At 38.0% G+C, this 12,760-nt stretch overlaps 1 protein-coding gene across 2 annotated transcripts in view; it reads right to left on the bottom strand.

Annotated features, from left to right (window-relative positions):
- COL5A1 (collagen type V alpha 1 chain) overlaps positions 1-12,760 on the bottom strand; it is a 292,321-nt gene that overhangs the window by 77,300 nt on the left and 202,261 nt on the right. For both annotated transcript variants that reach the window (XM_051980301.1, XM_051980302.1), the window contains exons 28-29: positions 6,531-6,575; positions 656-709 (exon numbers count right to left, since the gene is read on the bottom strand). In XM_051980301.1, coding sequence (XP_051836261.1) covers positions 656-709; positions 6,531-6,575 — 99 coding nt within the window. The remainder of the gene's footprint in view (positions 1-655; positions 710-6,530; positions 6,576-12,760) is intronic.

The raw sequence follows: 12,760 nt of genomic DNA, 5'->3' as shown, positions 1-12,760 counted from the left end.
AGGTTATTAGTGAGACTTCAAAACTCTTGTGCCCAGACAGCTTGCCCTGTGCTCCAGATAGAGATCTGACTTGAGATGCCTTTCTGATTCCTTTGCATTACCCTTTCCTCATATATATTAGAGCACAGGCTGGTGACTCTGTTGAGTGTGTGTGTGTCTGCGAGCCACTGAACTCTATCTTTCCTCAGTAAAGCTTGTCTTCATCTGTAGCAGAACTGAAATATTCATTACAAAAGCAAGGTGAGTTGTTACAGTTCTTTCCTTCATTTCCCAACAGAGAATGACAGAACACAAGGATTTTTTTCAAATCTTGGAAAATAGTTACTAGGATTCAAGGGCTCAGCATGTGAAGTAGCACAAGCCTGGAGTGCTAAAAAGGTCACTGGGAGTCAGGAGACCTGGTTTTAGTCCAAAATCTGCCATCAACTTGCTCTGAGACCTTGAGTAAGTAACTATCCATTTTTCCTTATCTGTAAAATGATGGGAATTGGAGTGATGGTTTGACTCTATCTAAGATTTCCTTCTGCTCTGGCATTCTACCATTCTCTCTTATCTCAAAGATGGTACTAGGATTTTTCAGATATATACATAAAGACTGTACTTCTAAACTCTTCCAGCTGCAGAAGACAAGATACTGCAGTCTCTAAATACTTACTCGATCTCCCTTAATGCCCATGTCACCTTTAAATCCAGGAAAGCCATCTTCACCCTGAATAATGGAAAGGGGAGGAAAAACATATGTAAGGGTGGATATAGAGACATGTACAACGTGGTTGTTTTCCAGTTCACCAGAATAGATGATTATGTGCTACTTGTATAAATTCACAGTTAATGCAATTCTCACCAAGTAGGTTTCATCATACATCCTGCTTCATCATCATCCACTCCAGTTTTAAAATATTTCATAGGACGACACTATGTCATGCTTTTGTTTAATTTCTAACAGCTTTCAGATTCTATTAGCTTAGGCAACCTGTTAATCTAGAATAAAATATCTATGTGTGTGTATACATGATATATGTATATATATATATATATATCTTCAGATATATAGATATACAGAGACACACATACTCATATTTATATGTATTTATATCTCCATATCTATCTCTCTATCTCTCTACCTATTTTTGCCCCTGTGCTCTGGAATCAGGACCTTCTTGAAGCAGACTCCCAGAGAATATGGAATACATGATAATAATACTACTCTAAAGTCACTCCACTAGAAGCCCTTAATTCTATTTACTTACAAAAAGTGACATCATCTTAAGATTCCCTTTTTCTCTGGCCTGCACATTCCCCACCAAGAGAATGTCAAGGAGGAGAAAAACCTATCAATGAGACGAGTTGTACTTTCACAGGTAAAGAGCTGAACATAACATTTTTCACTCCCATTACAAGGAAGAGGATTTCAGACTTCTTTAGTTCTCTATTCTATCTGTACACTCAGTGTGGACTGAAAGGAAGAGGCCTATACAAAAATACCCAGCCAGTGAAACCAAGCCAAGTTGTAAATGTTCAAGGTCCCGACTTGGGGAGCTCATATGTCAAAGAATAACACAATTCTCAACGAAATGATGAGGGCACTGCTGTCACCAACTAGCAGCATGTCCCCTGCCAGGGCTCGTGTCTCTGACATCCTTATAAATGCTGGCAACTTATCAGTAACAGCCACAAATTATTCTGAAGCATTGTAGAGTCTATTTTTTTCCCCTCCAGAACTATTTCACACTCAACTTCAATAGAGCCCAAAGGAGAGTGGCAATAATTTCTCCAGAAACGAAGCTTTCAGAGCTGAATCCACTCTGTACCGTTTCAAAGAATCAGTACAAACATATCTTTTTGGTAAATGTGCCCATGCTAATGTTCAATTTAGACTAATCAGATTATGCACCTACTATGTATTTATCATGTAATGTGGTCATAAGAGTCATGTGTCTTTATGTTTTGCTCCTTAGAATTGTTAATTCTATATGGCTGAGACTATGTTATCTAAACTTTGTATCTCCTCTAGGAAAAAGTAAAGTTTTTTTTTTCCCCCAACATAATTCAAGATAAAGGGTTTTAAGCTTTTTCTGTGTTTCATGGATCCCTTTAAAAATCTGGTAAAGCCCTTGTCAGAATAATGTTTTTAAATGCTTGAAATAAAATTCATAGGATTAAGAACCTTTGCTTTAAGAATTAAAAATGAGTAATGAAGGACTTAATGAAAGATTACAAGCTTGGAACTGTTCTGGATGCTAATGATAAAAAAACATTCTTTTAGTAGGGTGGAGGAAAATTAGTGGGTAATGACAAAGGAGCAAATTTTAAAAAAAAAGAAAATAGCATTAATAAAATATTAACAAATACACAGAATAAAACTAAAGTAAATTCAGAAGGGAACAAAAACAACCAGAATGATTTTGATACTATCTCATCAAATTAAATAAATGTATACTTAAAAAAAAAAAAAACAAGTTGTAAGATGCAGCAATTCAGACTGTCATTTGCTCTTCACATATTGGAATATTTGTTCATAATATTTAAGTCTATAAATCAGAAAATTAAGATAAAACAGTCTTTATGGTCATTTACTCCTGTTTCTCTCAGTTCCTCATCTGTAATATGAATTGGAGAAGGAAATGGCAAGCCCCATTCCAGAGTCTTTGCCAAAAAAATCCCAAATGGAGTCACAAAGAGTGGGACATGATTGAAATGATTGAACAAGAGGAAGCTAAGTGGCACAGTGGATAGAATGCTCGCCCTGGAATCAAGAAGAATTGCATTCAAATCAAATTTTAGACACTTACTTCTTGTGTGATTTGTGACTTCAGTTACTTAATCTTGCTTTACCTTGGTTTTCTCAAATGTAAAATGAGGATATTAACAGCACCTCACCTACTTTCTAGGGTTACTGTGAGAATCAAATGGGATAATATTTGTAAAGCTAAGTGCTTTACAATGTACAATAATAGACGGTAGGGTTATTGTTTGCCCTTCATTTTCCAAAAAAAGACTGATGCCATGATGGGTGACATCTTGACTCATGTACGAATTGGATTTAAGTGAAGCAGAGTTCCACAAAGCCTTCAGACTTTCTCTGTCTTCCAGAGTCATCAAAAACTAGTGGCAAGATAAAGGTCAAGATGACTGGTGATGGCCTGAGATGCAGACCGTGGTGCTTTTAATGTCTGACCAGCTCCCTCCTCCCTGGAACAGATTGTTCTCATCTGCCCGTTCTGCTGGGGAAAGTCTTCACAGGCTTGTGGCAGACATCCCCCAGACTTAGCAGTGGCTTGAAGCCTGTCAGATACCCTCAGTCTAGGTCAGCCTGTCTGCCAAGACAGTTTGACTGGGGTATGACCATTGTACACACTACTGCTTTTTTGGAGCCACAGGTGAGAGTTGAGTGCCAGGTAGACACAAAAATGAATAAGTGGTACTAAAAAGGATTCAGCAGACCCTCTCACCAGAGGAGCTGGTCCAAAAATACCCATTCCCTTCCCTTCCCCTAAGAGGATCTCATTATTCTCTGTGGCAGGTCTGTCATTGGTGACTGAAGAAAACAGGGATGTTGAGGAGAAGATGGAAATGTAGTATTGCCTTTCCTGTTCCTTTTTCTCTGCAAACAATGTCTGCCATGAAATGTTTATTTTCCAAGTCTACCCTTAACAGGTATCTTTTATAAAGAGCTTCTGCAATTGCTGGGTTTTTTATTTACCCAGATCTATGTTTTCATTGGCTTAAAGAATTCCTGATGAAGAAACTAGCCACTCTTCTGCAACTTATATTCTTAGAAGAGTTGCCTGCTCTGAGAGGTTAAATAGCTTGCTTAGAGTCATATATATATAATATATGTCAATGGAAGGAGGCATTTGATCTCATGCATTTCAGAAAAAGAAGGGGAAGGTTAAATGTTAAGAAATAAGACCAGTGAAATAGAACAGGTTTTTTTGAGAGGGGCTCCTGTCGTATCATTGTCCTTGGCATGTATGATGGGTACATTAGATGCAGATAGCAAAGTTATACAGGAAAGCTGACTTATTCAGGGATCAACAACTGGCACTTAAACAGAGTACTAGCATCATGTCCCTGAGGCAGTGGTGTCAAACTCAAAGAGAAATGGGGCAAAATAAGGCCATTAATCCACATAATCTCTGTGGGAAGCATCTTAAGGTAGAAAACCTCATATTAACATTACCTATATACTATTGTATTTTTTATTTATTTTGTGAAACACCCTCAATTGCATTTTAATATGCTTGGGGTTATTTGTTCCAAAGTTTTCAAGAAAGCTTAAATTATTTTCAGAAAAGTTTTAATTTTCATTGTGAGACACAAGGGTATAATGGAATAGCCACTAGATCTGAAATCAGAGGACTTACCTTCAAATCTCTGTTCTGTAACCTCTTGGCTTTATAATACTGGGCAAATGGTTCTCTCTCTATTTGTTCCATTTTCCTAATATATCAAGTAAAGGAGCTAGACAAAATGTCATTCAAGGTACTTTCTATCTTTCAATTCAATATCCTATCATATTCTAATACTTAATTATTGTTTTGTTGTGATTCAATTATTTCAGTCATGCTTGACTCTTCATGACTCCATTTGGGATTTTCTTGGAAAAGATCCTGGAATGGTTTGCCATTTCCTTCTTTAGCTCATTTTACAGCTAAGGAAACTGAAGCAAACAGAGTTAAATGATTTGCTCGGGTTCATACAGCTAATAAATGTCTGAGCCTGAATTTGATCATGTGAATCACTTCATTTTTCTGGCTCTCACTTTTCTTCATCTTGGGTGAGACAAGATAATTGGTAAGGTCCTCTCCCGTCCTCTGATGTGAAATAGACTGAAGAATGCAAAGTTCTGAAGATGTCAGGCCAGTAGAAGATAGGAATTTAATCAGAAATGTGCTGGAGACAACTCAAACCAGTGGGCCAATTGCTACACTTTCAGTGTGGACATTTACACCCCAGAAATTAGCCAACAACCACAAATCAGGATTTAATGTATTGATTTCTTGATTGTCTACATTTAAATTGATAAAGAGCAGAATTCTGGAGAAGTATATTTGAAAGAAGGTGTTAACTCAATGGAATTGATAAGACAATGGTTATCTAGTTTAGCATAGTGATCAATAGTTCTCTAGTTCAGTATGATTGATTTAATCTTACAACAAGGTATTAACTCAGTGGAATTAAGATTAAATTCTCTAATTTACATGTACTTAGTACTTAATATAGTTCAACAAGATTGACCCCTATTCTACAAGATTGACACCTAGGATGATGTACTTATAATAAAGATTTTGGATTTTCTGACTATTCTTGTGGTGATTATTTTGCTGAAACCAAGGCTGGTCCCGAGACTTCCAGAAAGCTAACCATTTTTTTTAAGTCCAAAAGTCTTTATTGTCTCCTTCACAGTCTGTCTCCTTTGCCTGGGCCCAGGCTAGCGTTCTGAGGGACCTTCAGAAAGGCCTTGGTCTTAATGGAGAAGTGAAGGAGAACAGGCCAGCCACCACAAGGATCTTTTGTCTTCAAGTCTTTTCCATTCTTTCTCTAGGTCTGACTCTGAATTCTTAAATATTCTATTACATTTAAATCCATTCATCATGCGGAGGATAAGCCAATCATTATATCATTAGGGAACCATTATTTGTTGTAAGATTAATTCAATCATACTGAACTAGAGAACTATTCATCACCGTGCTAAACTAGATAACCGTTGTCTTATCAATTCCACTGAGTTAACACCTTGTAAGAATCCTTGTTTCAAGTACACTTCTCCAGAGTTCTGGCCCATTGCCGTCATGGAGATTAAATTTAAAAGTGTGTCATGTGTATTCAGAGAGCCAGTTGTTAATCCTTTATCAGCATAACAGAGTCTACTTATACATAAAATTATGGGATTAATGAGTAGCACCTGAAATTCCTGGTGTGCTTGATCATGTATGGCTCAAAGACTTTCTTCCTACTGCCAATGGCTTCCAAACTTGCTCAGACACAGTGAATACTTTACATATGAGGAAGCTCTGGGGCTAGATTGAGGGAAAAGAATTCTACTCGTCACCTTAGGACTCTGGGAGGACTTTTCCAGTCTGCCATTCACATGAGTATTTTTCCTTCATTGAGAGAGAATGAATTATATTGCTTAGCGCTAGAATCAAGAGGACTTTTTCAAATTCCAATCCTGACATTCTTTATGTGCCTCTGTTTCCTTATCTATAAAATGAGGACAATAATACCCATAGCCCTTAATTGGAGAGAGGACAGAAAGGATGACAGTGGAATCAGTGCTAATCTCAAATGAGAAAATGTAGTCAGAGTGCTTTGCTAATCAGAGAGATATTATTCTTTTTCTTCTTTCTATCCAAGAACAATATTCATCTAGAATGAAATCCTTTAAAATCTTGGAAAGTCAAAATCCAGCATGGCCCAGTGATGCTCTCCTAATGAAAGACCCAAACACAGGGATAGATCTCAGGAACCAGAGGACAATTCACCTTGGCCTGCCAAAATGTATTCTAAAAAATACAGATACTCACCTTTTCGCCTTTGGTGCCTTTCAAACCACGGATTCCATCTGCCCCCTATGCAAAAAATAAAAGATGACATCACAAATTTTATCCTTTAATACACATTATATAATACAAAGATCTTAGACTTAAAACAAAACCTCAGAGTTCTGGGAATGCATTCAGCTCTTTGTTGCCTATAGGATGTGTTCAGGCCTGCAGAGGGCAAGAATCACCTATTTCTGCCCTATTCCTATTCTCTAGAAAAAGTGTTTACTTGAACATGAGGTTCTCTGAGGTTACTTGTAATGTCGTTTTCCTAAACTAATTTTGAAATCATGCAGAAAAGAGGCATCCTTGTGGTGCAATTGAGAAGCTAACCACGAGACTTGTCACTAACAGAGAAATGTAGATTAGCACTTACCACTATGTAGTGGTGGAAGGGGACATGCATTTTCAGTGATGGCCAATATGTTCATTTGTTTTGCTTTGTTAAAATAATTTAATTGGGGAATAAGGTGGAGGGAGAATCACTTGGAAGTAGCAACGATTCTTCTAAAGACCATCAATAAATCATTTTTAAAAGAGATAATAAAACTATAATCACTGAGCTGTGAATCTAGCAACTTAGGTCCAGTCTCTTTGAGACCACTAATAAGTGAACTTAGGTGAGGTAGTTTATATCTTTAGGTCTCAGTTTCCTCATTTATCAAATGAGGCAGTTGGACAAGAGAATCTCTGGGACCTCTGCAGTGGTTCAGAAATGGTATAATGTAATGGAAAGATACTGGCCTGACTGGACATGGGAGGGAAGGGAGGATGAAGAATGGAATTAATAAACCATCAAGCTAGAACTGAAAATATATATTTCCCTGGGATCATTGTCTGATTTCCTTAGACCCTGGGCACATATTAATTTTATGTCTGGTCTTCACACTAATCTGCCACCTGACAGCTAATGACTTTCCATCTTGCCTTCTCAGCCCCAGCAGTATCAAGCTAAATAAACCCATCATGTGTTAAAGACTTTTTCAAGTCATCCTCTGTGTTGGTTCCCCACTTCAGGGAAAGCAGGGCGGCACCCTCTAAATTAATGTTTGAAACAGAAACACAGGAGGGTGGATGGCTTGGCTCAGCCACATTTCCCTCTGCAAGAAAGATGGTTTTTCAAGTGCCCTCTTGTGGCAAGAGGTTTCCTGAGCCCATTTGGCTTAAAACCTGGAGTCAAGAGTCTCAAGTTGGCAGTGACCTCATTTCTGCCCCTGAGGCTGTGAGCAGCCGGGAGCCCTGGATCTGTAGGAACCAAGGGCTGCATCCAGTGGACCTGTCACACGGGGAGTGGGGGTGGCAGCCCGAAGTGACAGTAATTTGTGCCATCCTTAAGCACACCCGTATTTAATCAGCCTCTGGGCCAGCAGGGAGAGAGACTAAGGACTGAATGGGGATAAAGTATATAATTATCCTTAAGTCCTTATTACCAGTATCAGAAAGGAGACATACAGCCAAGTACCGGTTTAACACTTCTCTCCTCCCTCTGAGCTGCCTTGTTTACTATGAAGCTATACTAGGTAGGTACCCAAACCATTAACTAATAGAAATGTGGCCGACATCAAGATTCATGGTACATACATCAAAGAGACGCTAAGGGGAAATGGAGCCCTAATATTAATCCACAACCACCATGGGGGGAAAGGTAGCCTAGTAATGGCTATTATTAATGTAGGCTGACATTAATTATATTAATATGGGTCGAATGCTCCATTTTCTGAACCATTAGTCTCCTATTGAACTGCACCTGGTACTGTAAGATTGTTACAGAAATAGCACAGGCTTCTCCAAACATTATTGGAAAAGGCCAAATGATACTCTAGGTGAGGAAAATGAGTCCCCCAGTACAGACTACCTTAAAATGAACCAATGATGGGATACTGAACTAAAAATAGAGAAAAATTAAAACATAAACAAGGGGAAAAGCATATACATATAATCTAAGTGAAGAAAATCAGAGGATCCCATTTCTCTCTCCTAACCCTGTTAGTCACCTAGTTCCGGAAGTTCAAAGGACAAATGAAAAGTTAAAAGTATTCTTTTTTTTAGGCCTAAAAGTTAGACCAGAACCTATAGAGGTATTTTTGTCTGTGCACCAAAGACTCTAGATCAATTCATAGGATGAATTCTTAGACTTTCTATCACCTTTTTTAGGTTCTTATTGAGTTTAACACAGAAGCAAGGCAAGTCCTGGACTTGATTCATTACCTCTGATGCTAAGACAAGAAGCTGCTAAAGGAATTATAAAGGATTTGAATCTGATTCAAGCAATATGGGAATACTATGCTCAAAATTACTTATATTGAGTTTAACTTTAAATATAAGGAGATGAGTTTAACCTCTACTGCACAAAATTAATCCAGGGAGAGAAAAGCATGTGGATGGATATTTATACCAAAGAAAAATCATCTTCAGTACAATATAGTAGAACTAACAGAAAGGGGTGAATATATAAGGTCATAGGGAAATAAGTCTAGAAGCAGAGGAACCTTGGAAATCTGCTAGCCCATTGCTTTCACTTTATTGATGAGGAAATTGAGGCCCATGGAAGCAAAGATCCAGCTCAAAACCTAGTAGGTTACAAGTAGCAGACCCTGTATTTGGGTCTACGGGCTCTGATTTCAAATGTAATGCTCTTTCTGCAGCACATTATATGGTCTTATAAGTGCCTTGGTGAAAGCCAGATATACTCTGTTTTTGGTATTCTCCAAATCTAGCAGTATAGTAACTGTCCAAAGAGTAAATGTGCTTAGTTTACCATGAGTGGAAAGATCCTTGGTTGTTTTTTAGGAAGAATCAGTTCCCTTTCTAAGGGTACACAGGCTATACCTTTAATAATGTATTTGAATTTGATGGAACTTAACACGAGGCTCACTAGTCTTTAATAAGTAGAACTCCTGTTTTTGAAAATAACAACAAAATTTAGAATCTGTGTGTGAATCTCAGCCCTTATTTCTATTGGCTGTGATTCTGGTTCTGCTTAAGCCCTCTGAAGCTCAGCTTCTTCACATATAATGTTAGGATGATAATATATACACTATTACCTATTTGATAGAGTTCGTAAAGAAAGGGTTTTACAAACCTTAAAGACAGAGCTAGACTATGTCTAGATTTCTGTCTCTGTCTTTCTCATATATATTCATTATCTATTATCAATCAACCAATCTATAACTATCTCTTGAGTTATTATTATTCCTAAATTTGGGACTAATTCATGTGCCCCAAGAAATGTTAATTGTCTTCTCTGCATCTTAGTTTCCTCACTGGCAAAGTGAAGGAAGTTGTATTAGAACCAAGAAGTTGGAATAGGTCCTTCAATTTCTCAAATAAATACGATTTTACATCTAAGTAACCAAGTATTCCTTAAGGAACTACTTCATACTCAATATTGTAGGGAATTAAAGGACCAGAACATTGTGGGATTGGAGGACAGTTTAGACAACACCCAAGTCCTTCATTTTATAGATATAAGCAAAGAAAATCGAAAACATCTCTGTGCCTTATTCAAGATCAACTAGCCAAGAATCACACAGAACAGAGGCTAGGACACAGGCTTCCTGAAGACCCCCAGTCGATTCCTTTTTCATGCAGTTTTTATTTTTTGACATCACAGAGACCATTCAGTCGAACATTCACATTTTACATATAAGGAAACTGAAGCTCAGAGAAGAGAAATAAGTTATCTAAATTCAACCCCACATAGAGTAGCAGAACTACAAACAGAAACCACTTCCCAGGCATCTCAGTCTGGGTCTTTTTTCCAAAATAGCCCCTATAAGCCTAACGAAAAGTTAAGCTCTTCAGCTGCAGGGGAATGTACTGTGCAAGCCCTGATCAAACTCAGGTGGGTGTCAAGCTCTAAATCAACAAAGGGAGGCGTAGGGAGAATGTTGCTGGAAATTAATGAATGGCAAAGGAAGCTATTTCCCCCAATGCCAGTGTGGGCATTGGACTAAAAATAAGTAGACCTCCCTTGACTGTCCCTGTATCATCCTGCTAAAGATGTTAATTATGGTATTAATCATAACCATTAGCTGTCACCTCTATCAGTTAATCTGTGCACATTGCTTATATTTTTAATGCAAGAGAGGTTTCTCTTTCTGAGATCACATTTCTTTCTAAGATGAATGCTTTTTTTTTTTCTTTTTTTTGTAAAGAACTCCTCCCCATTCCTCAGCTTCCAGGTTCTGCAATAAAAACTGAAACACCATCCTTTCATGCTTACGTCAGGAATGGATGCTGATCAGGGAGACAAGATGCAAGTATTTGTTATGAAAATTTTAAGGCAAATATCTTCTCCTCCCTTCCCTTAGAAATACAGAAGTATTCAATTAACAACACAGTGCTATCAGTAAATGGTTTTAACTCCATGCCAGGGATTTTTCACCACACACGTAATATTGCTCCCATCGTCATCTTCCTGCTAATGTCTCCTTTATTACAGCTGCAGTTCATTCCAATGAGGGGTGCTGGAGGAAAGGGATGGAGGCATTTAATTTTCCCTTTCTGTGAAGAACTGTAGGATTTAGAGGTCCAAGAAACAGCATTGTACAGTAGAAAGAGCATGAATTGGGAGTCAGAGGGCCTGGATTCAAATCTCAGCTCTGTCATTTAATTATCCTAGGCAAGTCCCTTAAATGGTCTCTAGACTAAAGCATCTTCAGTTAAAAATAAATAAATTAACTGGGGGAGGAGCAAAACGGAGAGTTAAATTAGGTAATCTCCGAGGTTCCTGGTAGCTCTGTAGTCTCTGATTTAAGCCAAATCCTTCCATTTTACAGAAGTTAGGTGGTGTAGAAATCAAATGACTCATTCAGAATTACAAATGCAGCAAACTAGTTGAGTCAAGCCTCAAATATGGGTTCTAACTTTCAAATCCAGCATTCTATTTCGCTAAATCATGCTGTGGGAGAAGATTTGGAAAAAGAAGAGATTTTGGGGAAACTATATAGTATAGTGGAAAGCATGCTTAATTAAGAATTCTTCTAGACCCTCGTTCTGGTCTCACTAATTTGCTATGCAACACTTTGGACTTCAGCTTCCTTATCTATCAAATGGGATGATCTCTGCCTATTCTATCATTGTGAGGATACTATAGAGTCATCAAGGAACATGGGAGGGTAAAAAGCAAGACTGTGTAATTTAAAAGTAAATCTGACCTGAGAGATAGTGTGACATAGTAGATAGAGAGTTGACCCTGTAGCCAGAAAATTTTGGATTTATGTCCTATCCTGACACCTACTGACTACGTGACCCTTGGTAAATATAATAATTTAACTTCTCGGTGCTCAAGACAATTCTAAAGTCTCTAAATTTCAGAGAAGATGAAGGGAGTTTCTGCACTGGAAAGGTCCCTTTACCAAAGAAATCATGGGCCCAATCTAAGCTCCTATTCATGATATTTTGATATCAGCAGGGACAGGGTAGGGGTGAGGATGGGTGGCCATTGGAGTTAAGTGATTTGTCCAGGTCCACATAACAAATAGTTTTTGAGGCCTTATTTGACCTTATTTGAAGCCTTTCTTCTTGATTTGTCAAGTACTAATCATATTTTCTATAAAACAGAGATAAACACTGGGGGGAAAATATACCCTGTTTCCTCAAGGATGAGATAAAAAAATGCTTTTTAGGTCATCTTTATTAGAAAATAAAATCCCTCTCATGCATAATTCCGGATTGTACAACCATATACACAGATCTTGGCATGTAAACATCCAAAGAGAACTGCATAGCTATAGATTAAATCACATAGTTCCAAACAGATGCAGTTAACTTTAATGAAACACCACAGGACTTGTGTTTGGATATTGCTGTGGTGCTCTGTGCTTCATTTAACAAGATTCTAGAGGCCTTTAAAACTGCAGAAATACAATTTTGGATAAATGGACACAGATCTCACTGAACTCCCTCTCTTAACAACTCTGATTGGACCAGACTTCCCGAGAGGCGCTGATTCTCTCTTTAAATGTGAAAATGTCTCCGAAGACATTTTTCCAGGCTTTACCAAGGAGATAGCTCCAAGTTGATCACCTGAGCCTGAGTTCTGCAGCCTGAGAGGGGTTTCAGAAGTTGACAGGAGGGCCTAACAAAATTCTCTCTACCCACAGAAACAGCTCAAGGCTAAAGGAATTCATTCTATTGACAGATGCCTGACTAAGCTGACTGATGATTTTTCACACTCCAACCAGATTAGTTATTATTCCCAGTCTCTT

The sequence above is a fragment of the Antechinus flavipes genome, chromosome 2, assembly GCF_016432865.1.
Source record: "Antechinus flavipes isolate AdamAnt ecotype Samford, QLD, Australia chromosome 2, AdamAnt_v2, whole genome shotgun sequence".
In the NCBI taxonomy this organism is placed as follows: domain Eukaryota; kingdom Metazoa; phylum Chordata; class Mammalia; order Dasyuromorphia; family Dasyuridae; genus Antechinus; species Antechinus flavipes.
Note: the sequence above shows the minus strand (reverse complement) of the source record. Positions and strands in the feature narration are given on the sequence as shown.